This window comes from Equus przewalskii, chromosome 31 (assembly GCF_037783145.1).
Source record: "Equus przewalskii isolate Varuska chromosome 31, EquPr2, whole genome shotgun sequence".
NCBI lineage: Eukaryota > Metazoa > Chordata > Mammalia > Perissodactyla > Equidae > Equus > Equus przewalskii.
Genome location: NC_091861.1, coordinates 19,178,100 through 19,191,175, shown reverse-complemented (window position 1 = coordinate 19,191,175; position 13,076 = coordinate 19,178,100). Strand labels below are relative to the sequence as shown.

General features: G+C 35.7%; 1 protein-coding gene across 8 annotated transcripts in view; it reads left to right on the top strand.

Annotated features, from left to right (window-relative positions):
• Nucleotides 1-10,256, top strand: part of BRINP3 (BMP/retinoic acid inducible neural specific 3) — a 394,820-nt gene extending 384,564 nt beyond the window's left edge. For all 8 annotated transcript variants that reach the window (XM_070602587.1, XM_070602590.1, XM_070602593.1 and 5 more), the window contains one exon: nucleotides 8,877-10,256. In XM_070602587.1, the coding sequence (XP_070458688.1) occupies nucleotides 8,877-9,993 (1,117 nt within the window). In that variant the 3' untranslated portion in view covers nucleotides 9,994-10,256. The remainder of the gene's footprint in view (nucleotides 1-8,876) is intronic.
• The last annotated feature ends 2,820 nt before the right edge of the window (nucleotides 10,257-13,076 follow it).

Genomic DNA, 13,076 nt, shown 5'->3' with positions numbered 1-13,076 from the left:
CAATTAGAAATGGATCAATTTTAAAAAGATTAAGTTAGCAGTAAACAAAGGTAATAAAATGACAAAAAGAGCAGGTGCAGGGCCTCCAGAAACCAGGTTCTTGCTTTAGTTGGGCACAAAGAGACGAACTGATATGCACCATTTTGGACAAGAATGACGGTTGTATGAAAAGAGAACAAAATGATAAGTTCAGAGACACTCAAGTTGGAAGGATGTTTATCACACAGATGTAAGCATATCATAGACAGTTCACATCATAAGTGTGCTCATGGTTATATAGATGGACATTGGATCTGGGCAAATTATATTTTGTTAATTTATTTGGAAACCATGGTTTAAAAATTAATAGTATCACTTTTAGAAATACATTAAAATTTGATTAAAATATTTAAATGATACAGCTGTTTGTTTTCAAATTTTCCATGTCCAACAAGTACATTTTATAGATTTTCTTTAAATTGGTGAGAAATTGGTCATAAAACATACTTTAAAAAAACATATTATGAAAATCAGACAATTTTTAAAAGCATTTATCGATCACCAGATATCAAGAAAATCATATGAAATACTTAAAAAATACAACCAAGAGCATTTCCAATTTAGTCTTAAATTTGCTTTTTCAGCTTCCTCATCTCTTGTTCATTGATTAATTTATTCATGTCAAATTTATATTTAGTTTGAAATATTAGAGCCAGAGATGAACAAATCTGTGAAAGATGAAATGAAATGATCTATTCATAAATATTTTATTTTTTAAAAAGTCCAAAATTATATTGCTTAGATTTTCAAATTTCAAGCCCTATGCACAGATTTTAAGATCAAGAAAGGTTTAGAAGCTTGTGATGGGGGAATTTAATCATAAACACTTGTCAACTGATGATAATAAAATGGTGAAGTAAACAAATATATCTTTTCCCTCACAGCATGTGTAATGTAATGAGAGATACAGATGATTGAGTAATAATGACTTGGTATAATGAATATCATAGTGGGTGAAAACCACAATGCTATGGAAGCACATAAGAGTGGCCTCATTTACCTATATTTGCAAAATAATTGCATCCGTGTCAATATTCCTCAATTACACTAACCACTTAATAGCTTGAACTTGCACATAATAAGTCCTTTCTCAGTCTTTTTAACTTAATATCTAAGGTGATTTTGTGGCAAAATATTGCAAGTTTCGGTAATCTTTGGAGGAAAATGTGGACTCTGGGAATTTTTTTTTTGGTAATATTTTCTTGAACTATAGTATCAAATGCAGCATAGATGTGAATGGACAAAATGTGGACAAAATGCTCCAATAGCTCTCTAAGAAGTAAGCAGATTTATCTGTGTACACCACTCGATGAAATGAATTACAAATTAGTTGGATTGAAGTTTTTTAGCTTGCTGTAGTCCCTCTTATTAATTTTTGCTTTTGTTGTTTGTATTTTTTGGTGTGTATGTGTGAGGAAGATTGGTGCTGAGCTAACATCTGCTGCCAGTCTTTCTCTTTTTGCTTGAGGAAGATTTCCCTGAGCTAAAGTCTGTGCCAATCTTCCTCTATTTTGTATGTGGGATGCCACCAAAGCATGGCTTATTGAATAGTATGTAGGTCCATGCCCAGGATCCGAACCTGCGAACTCTGGGCCACCAAAGCAGAGTGTGCAAACTTAACCCCTGCACCACTGGGCCCACCCCTGTTGCTTCTGCTTTTGATGTCATATCCTAAAAGTTATTAGGAGTAATAAAGACCAGGGATGCACTTTCAGTTCTATCACTTACTCGCTGCTTAACCTTTGACAAGTTCTATTTATTTAAGCTTTTACAACTCACGTCCTTATCTATCAATTGGGGTAACAAGTATCCTTACCTCAGGGAGTAGTGAGAATTGTGAAGATTAAATGAAGCAATGCCTGCAAGGTACTGTGCATGTGATAAAACCTCAACGAATGTTACCATGGGCTAATATTATGCTTAAAATAGAACCTATATCTTCAACAGCTTCACTCAGTTGCTCCTTGTCCTCCTGCAAGCCAAAGTTATTAGTAGATACTCGAATTCAGGTTCATAAATTAAAATGTGTGTGTATGTGTTTATATATGTGTCTATAGGTCTGCAGATGTCTATCTATATACACATGTGATAAATATACACTTCTTTGGGAGACTTATAGCTGAGGGAACTTTGACAAGGACATTTTTTTTCTCGGGTGTAAAATTATTTTCAGGAGTGAGACTAGCGTGTGTCAGGAGTGTCAACAAGAGCCCCAGGCCATACTGGCAAGGCTGAGATGGACAGAGCAGCATAGAAGAGGCCCAGTGACAGAATGTTATTTGGTATTATCTGTGACTGAGCTAATAATCAGCTTATGATTGTTTAAAAGGCTATGAGTGCTTAATCTCAAATTCATATTAAGGTTAAAGTATTAAGGTCTGAGAAGAACAAATCTATGAAGGCTGAAATGGAAAGCCCTACCCAAAAGAATGATATTTAACTTCAAGAAGATGCTGAAGTTATATTGTTTAACAGGTTTTAAAATTCAGATACACATTGCACAGATTTGGAGAGCAATAAAAGATTAGAGGGTTGGAATAAGGGACCCTTGAAACAAGATTATTAGTGCTCAGAGAGGATTTAACCATGAGACGATGTGATTGTTTTTGTATCAACATATGTTCTAATAAGTCAGTGCAAACTGTTATGCATCAGAAATATATGTCCTGAATATGAGCAATATTGTTTTTCAGATTTTTGAGAGTTTCAAGACTATCACAAAGAGGCCATGCATGTACTTTTAAATACAGTCTAGATCATGTTATCAATAATTATGTCTACTTGATAAAGGTGAAATGCAGAGATACAGTGAAATATTATGCATATAATGAATGAATTGTTGAAGATAAAGTGAAATTTTCCATTTTCTGGAGCAAAAAAGCCTTTGTTATAAAGAAACTGCATACAACGATATTTCTTTAAAAGATAACAGTAGTAATAACAGTGATAATGAGAATAAACATTTAAATTTATTTCCCGTTATTCTGTGCACAGGCACTCTTCTAAGTGCTTTTCCTGCAATTATGCTTTCATTCTTACAACCACCTATATTTTATTCCTATTTACATACGAGGTGAGTGAAACAAGATTCTAAGTTGATAGTTTGGCTCCTAAAAAGCGATTGAAGCCAATATAGTGAACTGTCACTCAAGAACCTAAACTTTATATAATAATTAAAAATTATTTTATCTCTGATGTTGTCCAGCTATGACAATAAATGGATATTTTCCTAAAGTCATTTGTTATGTACTTTTCCTTGTTATTCCAAGGAAGAATACTTTCAACACACATTTTAAAGAAGTAATATTTTGATTTACTTCTCCGAATTTATCTTCACTGTAATACTTAATAGGTGCATAACTGAGAAAGTCATTAAAACTATGAGCCTCAGGATTTTTCAAATTTTAAAATGGGGTTAACCTTTACAAGCTACCGTGAAGAGTTAAAAATGATAAATGCAAAGTGGCTGGCCCATGACATGAGAGTTATTCACTGAATAGTTAATTAATACTGCTTTAATATAGAAGAATTAATTTATTAAGGTAGGCTTTGGTGTTTGGTTTATTCTTCTGCAGACGTGTATGCCAAAAATTTTCAGTGCAGTGTTTGCAAAGGTTAGTGTACGCAGTGGCCACAGAGCCCCAAATGCGTTTTAATTCAAAAGCATCTGCTGCTGCCCTCTTCTCTACAGAAATTTAACTACCTTCTTCTGGACATATCCTTACATGCTGATGGCTGGTCTTTAAAGAGTTCCTAATAGTGGTTTTGTTTGTTAATTTTCATACATAGGAAACTTGCAGCCTCTGTGTACCTAACGGCCCTCTGGGACTGCATGTTTTAGATAGATTCCTGGACCTGACTCCTAGAAATTCTTATAGTATGTCTGGGACCCAGGAATCTGTTTCACCAATCACACTTCACATCAATCAAAACTATAGGGATAAGACCGTATCTTCCTTGATAGTCTTAATAACAGCAAGATTTTAGAGATAAGCTTTTCATTTATATTGTTTCATTATGAGCAGCTACCACAGGAGACTCTGTAATGATGGGATTTATATGTTACATCATTTGAGCCTGACAAAAGATCAGCAAGCGAAGTCACAGATGAACACATTAAAGTTTGGAAAGTTATATAGATAAAAGTCTGCGCTAGAAATCAGGTATTCATACTCCATACACTGTAGTCTAATGCTCTTTAGACCCTCATATAACATGCACGCTGTGGAGGAGAGCAGATCTTAACTACATGGAGAATATTACAGGCTGAACACAGACATCAGGACTAGACAGTCATCTAAACTTCTCAAATTAGTATGCAGCCTGATTTCTCAAATACAAACATGCTACAGACTTTTTAGCTAATTAGATTTTTTTCCAAGTAATTTTAACTTAACTCTGGAAGCTATTTTCCTCTTTGGAATACTATCTCCTAAAAGCTCTTTTAGAAATTATTTCCAAAATGCAAACTCTCTTCCTGATAGATAAGGAGTTCCAATACTCGTCGAACTGCTCAATATTATTGTAATTTTCATGTCAATAGCTTTTTTAATACTCTGTCTTTCCCTGGTTTCCTTCTTCCATTCTTCCATAATCTCATTCCTTCACTTTAATTTCTTTCTCTCTCCCTCCTTCCTTTCTCCTTTCCTTTCTTACTTCCTTTATTTAGTAAATATTTATTGAAGTGCTATTAAGTAGACATCAAGAACAATGCTACGTGTTTGATAAAAAGCAGCAAAAGACCTGCCTGCCAGTAGTTCATCTTTCAACATTACACCCTTTATCTTTAGCTCTCATAGACTGTAAATAGTTTGCGTGAATAAATGAGAAGAAAAAATGTGGTATTACTTTGATTTAATGTTTAGGTATAAAAGGAAACAGAGTTAAAAAAAAAAAAACTTACTTGAGAGCAGCCCTGATGGCCTAGTGGTTACAGTTGAGCGCTCTCACCACTTCTGCAGCCTGAGGTTGTTTCCCAATGGTGAAACCAAACTACCTGTCAGTTGCCATGCTGTGGCAGTGGCTCACATAGAAGAACTATAAGGACTTACAACTAGGATATACAACCATGCCCTGGGACTTTGGGGAGGAGAAAGAAAAAAGAGGAAGACTGACAACAGATGTTAGCTCAGGGTGAATCTTTCCCTGCAAAAAATAAAAATAAAAAATAATAGGGTTACAAAAATATTGTTTAAAAAAGAAACTTGATACAGCCTAGTTTTCATTTTGAAGACATTCCTCTTCAAAAGAAAATTTTAAGTTTTAAAATAAAGAAAAAAACAGTTAACTTTTACTTGGTTGGGGAAAAAGAAAACGTATGAGATCTTTTGAGTAAGTAAAACATTGATATTTAATCTTCAAATTGGCTCTGTTCTCTATTTTTGACTGCTATTTTCTCCAAGATTTTACAAGGAATAAAGAAAAGATCGATAAACTTTTTCCTTTAAAAGTATGTTCCCTACGTGTGAAATACAGTAAAATAGTTAAAAGATGGGGAGTGGGGGAGAAAGGAGGAGAAGCAACAGGGAAGCAAATCCACATGCTAGCTCCTCCATCCCAGGGTCCGTGAGCTTTGACGGTGCACCAAGTTATCGATATTCATACATGACAAGCTGAAATCCACGAAGCTAAAACACATTCTGTCAGTAAGGTATCTGCAAGGATGTGAGAAGGATCAGAAAAGACTAGAAGCTGGGAAAGCCATTGCTTTTCTAAAGTGTCCAAATGATTCTTTCTACAGTGCCCTAGTTTTTGAGCTCTGCCTTTCACCTTAGGTCTATTTATTTCATTTTTTGTTTGTGCTTATGATTTGGAAACCTGATTAGAGCTTACAGTGAGAGATGAATTGGCTCAGGGAATGTATGCATTGGTTTCAGGGAAGGAAATATAATTTTCAACCTAGATAAGATATATATTTCATATTCTTTCTATTAGTTGGACATAAATAGAACTATAGTAAGAAAGACAGAGGGAAAGGGGGGAGGAAGGGAGAGAGGAAGGTAGGAAAGAAAGAAAGAGAGAGAAAGAATGAAAGAGGGAGGGAGGGAGAGAGAGAGAGAGAGAGAGAGAGAACGCAAGAGGGAGAGAGATTGAGAAAGAGAACTGATGACATAAACATATCAGTAACTGCAGACAACAAATCAGTAATAATTTCTATATTCTGAGACTGAATACCGAAATAATTGATCAAGCTATCGTATAAACCATAAAAAGGAAGCTTTTTGTGCAAAATACCAAGGAACCAGAGGGAGAGAGAGGAGGAGAGAGACTTGTATAGATATGTAACGCTCACAGATTGCCAAAGTGCCTCACAGCATTGCTATTTCACAACCCTTGGCCATAACCCTGGGAGGATTTTTCTGAAAAGTTATTTTTAAAGTATCTAGAGAAAGTTGGAAATGAATTTGATAGGGTTAGCTTTCCAGTCAGTGTCTTCCAGTGTGAGAAATAATTTAGAGGAAAAGGTTTTATGTTTTGGTTGGGTTTGGTTTGGCTTTCCTTTTTCCTCTGGGTCTACAGAAAACAGTTACATTTAAGGAATGCTGGAAAAGAAAGGCTTTTTATGTATTTAACTGTGGAAATGTCAAAGTACGTTGTGTAACTCCACTTTCTGCCACTTGGGAGCAAGGTCTTTACAACTGTATTAAACGTGCAGTTTAGGGCTTTATATTTCACTTAAAAAGACACTTATTGAGAAAATATTCCTTTAATTCATTGCTGCATTTGATTCCATATTCAGTAAATATTTAAGGGCTGTAATCTCCTGGCATTTTACTAAGCACTGGACATACGGTAATAAACAGATCATACAGGATTCGGGCTGCCTGGATATTATATTTAATGGGAAAAATGGAGTATAAACAAGTAAGTACACAGTAATATAAAATTTTAAGTGGAAAAACGCACTATGAAGAAAAATGAGTACACATTATGAGGGAATACAGGAATTATTTAATTTATTTTGGAAAACAGGAAAGAGCTTACTTGAAAAAACTCGTGTTATGTTGCAAGAGGAGCATGGACAGGGACCAAAAATGACTATATAATATAAATAGCTCAAATATGGCTCTGAATATCTTAATAAGTTGGTTTTATTGATTATGCACACAGATTAATACCTGTATTTTACCAGTATTCAGCATACACAAATACAATAAAATGACAGCAGTGTAGTAAGTCTGAAAGATTGAGTACAATAGAGACATTTTGCAGAAATCTCATGTGCACTAAGTAATGAATGCCAGAAAGGCATAAGAATACTGAAAAGAGATGCATTTTTTGAGTGTCTACCATGATACATCCACTGTGCCGTGTTCTAACCACATACATACAGTCTGAGCCTATTTCTCACAAGAACTCACTAGGGAAGATATTACCAGGCCCATTTTTCCCCTGAGAGAATTGTGGCTTATAGAAGCCATGTAACTTTTCCATGATCATACAGCTAGGATGAGAAAGCAGCACTAAAGAATCAAAGAATTATCTGATTTCACGGCCATGCAGTTTTCCTTCATTATTTTACCGACATTTTAAACACACCAAAACAGTTTGAATAATGTGCAAAAACAGGAAAAATAAGATCTTAAATTTGCATCATGATTAGCCTGATTTTTGGGTATAAATAAGAAAAAATGTTAATGACTGAAATCAAACACATTAAACTAACACACTTAACCATTCTTAAAAGAACTTGTAGTTGGTTTTAAATGAGATATTTTCAACAATTTTCTTGAGCAGCCTGCAAGAATAAAATCAAACATGTTTTAATAATATTTCCCCTCTCAGCGGGTACTTGTTCTTTCAATGTTGATAAACCCCTAGGATTTAAATACTCTGAGTGACAATTTAGAATTTATTTTTCTTTCATATCCATTTTCTTTCTATTTCAGCTTTTCGCAACATTAGCGCTCTCTGAAGCTAAGAGTAAATGAATGAACAATCATCATTTCTATGCTCTAATTCTGCTCTAGATATTTTATGAAAAAAGCATTTTTATTTCCTGTTATTAGATATCATTTCAAAATAATAAGCTACCCAATTATATTCATAATCAGCTTCCAAGTACAGGAGTGAGATGGCATACAATCTCTTCAGAAGGCATTCCATGCAGTAGTCCAGTTCAAACCAAGTATCTCTCTCCATATATAATCTTGTGCAATGGTGAACAAAATATACATGTAATATAAATATAGGAATATAATATAATATGTAAATCTTTATATATAATATATATCATAGAAAATATATATTTTGTATTTTATATATTATAAACTATATATAAACATATATTTAACATAAAACTTTCTTTTATATATAAAATACATAAATTTTATAAATATAATATACAGATATAAATATATAAGGTATATATTTATAATATATAATATTATTTAAAGAAATTTTAAATTTATATTTTATATAAATTTATAATTTATATATTATATATTAACATGTTATATGACATACAACAATAATGTTATATTAATAAACATAATATATTAAATTTATACTTTATATAAAAATTATATTAATTTATTTATACAAATATATATTTTTATAGTTGAATGTTTAATATTTCAATATTTTGAATATTTCTATTTAATTTTTATATTTATATATTTTCATGTTTAAATATTAAATATATTTATTAATAAATATATAAATATTTATAATTTTTTCATTTATGAACTACATGGATCTTTCATGACAGTTAAATACCTGGCTGGAGATGACCTGAAGAAATGATAGCGAAGCTTTCACGGCTAAGATGAGCTTTACTGCAGCACACAAAGAATGTCTTTGCATTTACACAGCTCCGTTTTGTTTTGTGTTTCTAGAACCTCCACCTACTGGCTCACGCGCATCCAGTCTTTCCTCTACTGCAACGAGAACGGCCTGCTAGGCAGCTTCTCGGAGGAGACGCACTCGTGCACGTGTCCCAGCGACCAGGTGGCCTGCACCACGCCCCTGCCCTGCGCAGTGGGCGACGCCGCCGCCTGCCTGAGCTGCGCCCCCGACAACCGCACCCGCTGCGGCGCCTGCAACACGGGCTACATGCTGAGCCAGGGCCTCTGCAAGCCCGAGGTCGCCGAGGCCACGGACCATTACATTGGCTTCGAGACCGACCTGCAAGACCTCGAGATGAAGTACCTGTTGCAGAAAACAGACAGACGAATAGAAGTCCACGCCATCTTCATCAGCAACGACATGCGCCTCAACAGCTGGTTTGACCCCTCCTGGCGGAAGCGCATGCTGCTCACCTTGAAGAGCAACAAGTACAAGTCCAGTTTGGTCCATATGATCCTGGGGCTGTCGTTACAGATTTGCTTAACTAAAAACAGCACCTTGGAGCCCGTGTTGGCTGTCTACGTCAATCCCTTCGGAGGCAGCCACTCTGAGAGCTGGTTTATGCCTGTGAATGAAAACAGCTTTCCAGACTGGGAGCGGACTAAGCTGGACCTCCCCCTGCAGTGCTATAACTGGTCCCTGACTCTGGGGAACAAATGGAAGACCTTTTTTGAGACCGTCCACATCTACCTGAGAAGCCGCATCAAGTCCAACGGCCCCAATGGCAATGAGAGCATTTACTACGAACCTCTGGAATTTATTGACCCTTCGCGGAACCTGGGCTATATGAAAATCAATAACATTCAAGTGTTTGGCTACAGCATGCACTTTGACCCTGAAGCAATTCGGGACCTGATTTTGCAGCTGGACTACCCCTACACTCAGGGATCCCAGGACTCAGCACTTTTGCAACTTCTAGAGATAAGAGACCGTGTAAATAAACTCTCCCCACCTGGTCAGCGTCGTCTAGATCTTTTCTCTTGCTTGCTTCGTCACAGACTCAAGCTGTCTACTAGTGAGGTGGTCAGGATCCTGTCAGCTCTGCAGGCATTTAACGCCAAATTGCCAAACACAGTGGATTACGACACGACCAAATTATGTAGTTAACCGTAAATGTCAAGCACAACCCAAAATCTTGAAGGAGTTTTTACAGTGCTTTTGTGGAACAGTTTATGTTTGGAAGAGTAAATTTAAATTGTCTTTTCAATATCTGTCTTATATCAGTCAATAACGTTGTATGGCAATTTACACTCATGAACTCGCTGACAATGAATATATTATACTGCGGTTTTGGTTTATGAATGAAATAAATACTGACACCAGTCTAGAAGACATTCTACTTTTTACAATAAATTTCATTTGTAATTTTATATGTTCCGTGGCAATGCTTTTGTGCATTACATCCTCTAGAGGGAACATCAAAAGATGACAATAAAATTTTGTAGCTCAACAGTTATTAAAAAGAAGTGCTGTGGGGTTCCTTTTTTCCATGAAATGACTTCTATTTTGATGTAGCTTGTTAGAACCTGGGGGAAAGTCACCAAAATGTTTTTAATGGAAACATTTGAAGATTGCTTTCAATAGTCTTTAGGGAAAACCCAACTAGGTACAGTGCTTGGTATTCAGTTGTATTTTTATGGTTAATGGCATAATGACAGTGGCATAGGATCGTTATCTGTACTTAGAAGCCATTCCTAGAGACACTATCATTATTAAAATAAACAGATAAACTGTTTCCCAGCTAAATACCAGACCATTTCAGCAAACGTACAGAAAAGTCAGTGTTATTATAAGCACATCATGGAAAAAGTAAACCCTTAATTTCCTTAGCAACTCGCTTTGTCAGTCTCTTTCTACATTCTAATAACCAATAATCAGCATACTCTCCACAATCATTTTCTTTTCAAGTACTGAAAACCTAGTTATTCCAGCACGTTACCAATGTCAATAAAATAGCTATTTCTAGAATTCACAAATTATAATGAGTTGGTATAAAATAAATGATAAAATAACTAATTCAGATGTAAATAGACATTTTTTTTTTCTCCCAGAGAAACTACTGTAACTAAAATATATTTTAAAGGGCAACTCTTTCAATATAAAACTAATTTTAGGTCACATAGTTGGTTTGAAATTTGAGTTCCCATATTGCCTGAGCTGTAACATTAGATCTGTAATGAGTACTTTTTTTCTATGAATTTAAATTGCATTTTTGGTTAGTTGTATGGAAGCATCTGTAAAGCGTGCTTATGACATTTATCGCTCAACTCTTGTTTAAATATTTCATAAACATTTCTTGTAGTTTAAACAAATGTGTGGTCCAGCCCAGGTTTTTTGTTGAGGTCATGAAGTCATTTCTCAGGGCACAGAGGGAGGAACTCATGACATGAATGTAAACAATAAGAGTGACGACAAAAATGTTACACAGACATTCTGGATTCTTGACCTGTTTGTTTTCTATTCCAAAGCATTTTAAGAACAAGAAGTTCAGACAATAAATTTTTATTCAACTTACCATAAACAAGGTATTGTTCTTCCACCAGTGTCTAGGTAGCTGATTTTCTTCTTTTTTATGCCTTTTTTTTTGGTGAGGAAGATTGACGCTGAGCTAACATATTTTACTAATCTTCCTCTTTTTTTCTCCCCAAAGCCCCAGTACATAATTGTCTATCCTAGTTGTAGGTCATTCTAGCTCTTTTATGTGGGATGTGCCAAAGCATGGCTGGATGAGCAGTGCTAGCTCTGTGCCCAGGATCCAAACCAGCAAACCCCGGGCTGCCAAAGTGGAGCAGCAAAGTTAACCACTCAGCCACGGGGCTGGCCCCTCCATTTTCTTTTTCAGTCGCCTGATTTTTTTCCTTTCTGCTATTGTAGGAAATTTAATAGAAAATATATACAGGGACCAGCCCCGTAGTTGAGTGGTTAAGTTTGCGCGCTCTGCTGTGGTGGCCCAGAGTTTCACTCGTCCGGATCCTGGGCACGGACATGGCACCACTTGTCAGGCCACGTTGAGTTGGCATCCCACATGCCACAACTAGAAGGACCTGCAACTAAGATATACAACTATGTACCGGGGGGATTTGGGGAGATAAAGCAGAAAAAAAAAAAAAGATTGGCTACAGTTGTTAGCTCAGGTGCCAATATTTAAAAAAAAAAAGAAAATATATACATTTATTAGACACTATCTTTCTGGTATCATAGCAGATATTTGCTTTATGTACAACACTAGGTTATGGAGTATTATTCCCACTTTCTTGGTGGAAAAAAAAAACTGGCTCAGAGTGGTTTGTCAAACTCCCTATGATTATAAACCGAAAAGCTGAACGACAAAGGTTCCAACACAGACTTTTCTAGAATGGATTATCCTCTTTTTACTACACCACTGAGGTTTAAATGAATGTCCTATTTGTGTATTTAATCTCATTACGTGCAAGCCTCATGGTGAAACCAGAATCACTTATGAAATTCAGGTCTAACTCATTAGGAAACATATACCTTCGTAATATACCTAAACAATTAAATAAAACCAGAATTTATCATCCAAAATCAATCATCCACAGAATGACCAAGCTTAGCAAATATAGACAATACATTTGCTGTAAAAGTCAGAATTGCCACTAGGACTTTTTCCAGAAAAGTCTTGGAGTCCCAGCTGTCCAGAGCCTCTGAGACCCAGAAACCCACTTAGCAACATGCATGGTGACCAATGGCCTCTGAACGACAACCATCCCCTGGAACGTAAGGAAATTGTCAGCTGTGCGACTTTTATTGCTCAGCTCGCTCTGCCCTGGCTGGCTTGTGAGCGAGAAGAGCCTCCAGCCACAGGTAAGGAAGTACACACCTAGGGTTTTATCCTGGGACTTCTTGTGCCTGGCAGGTGTTGGTGCAAAAAATTCTATCCATTGGATAGGATCAAATTATCTTATTTCCAGTTGTCTTGGTAACACAGTCTGAAACCTTTATATCTGTGAGTCCACTTTCCCCCGAAAGTGAAGTAATGTGAATGCCTTTCTCTGACTGCTGTGTCTAAGATAACATAATACAATGTAAGTAAACATACCCAGCAAATTCTAAAGTGCTATACAGATCTAAAGAATAAACGATCAACACATATTGTATATTTCTGTTCCCCATATATTACCAGCTGTTAATTAGTATCCAATAAGCAATAGACAAAAAGATCTAATTTA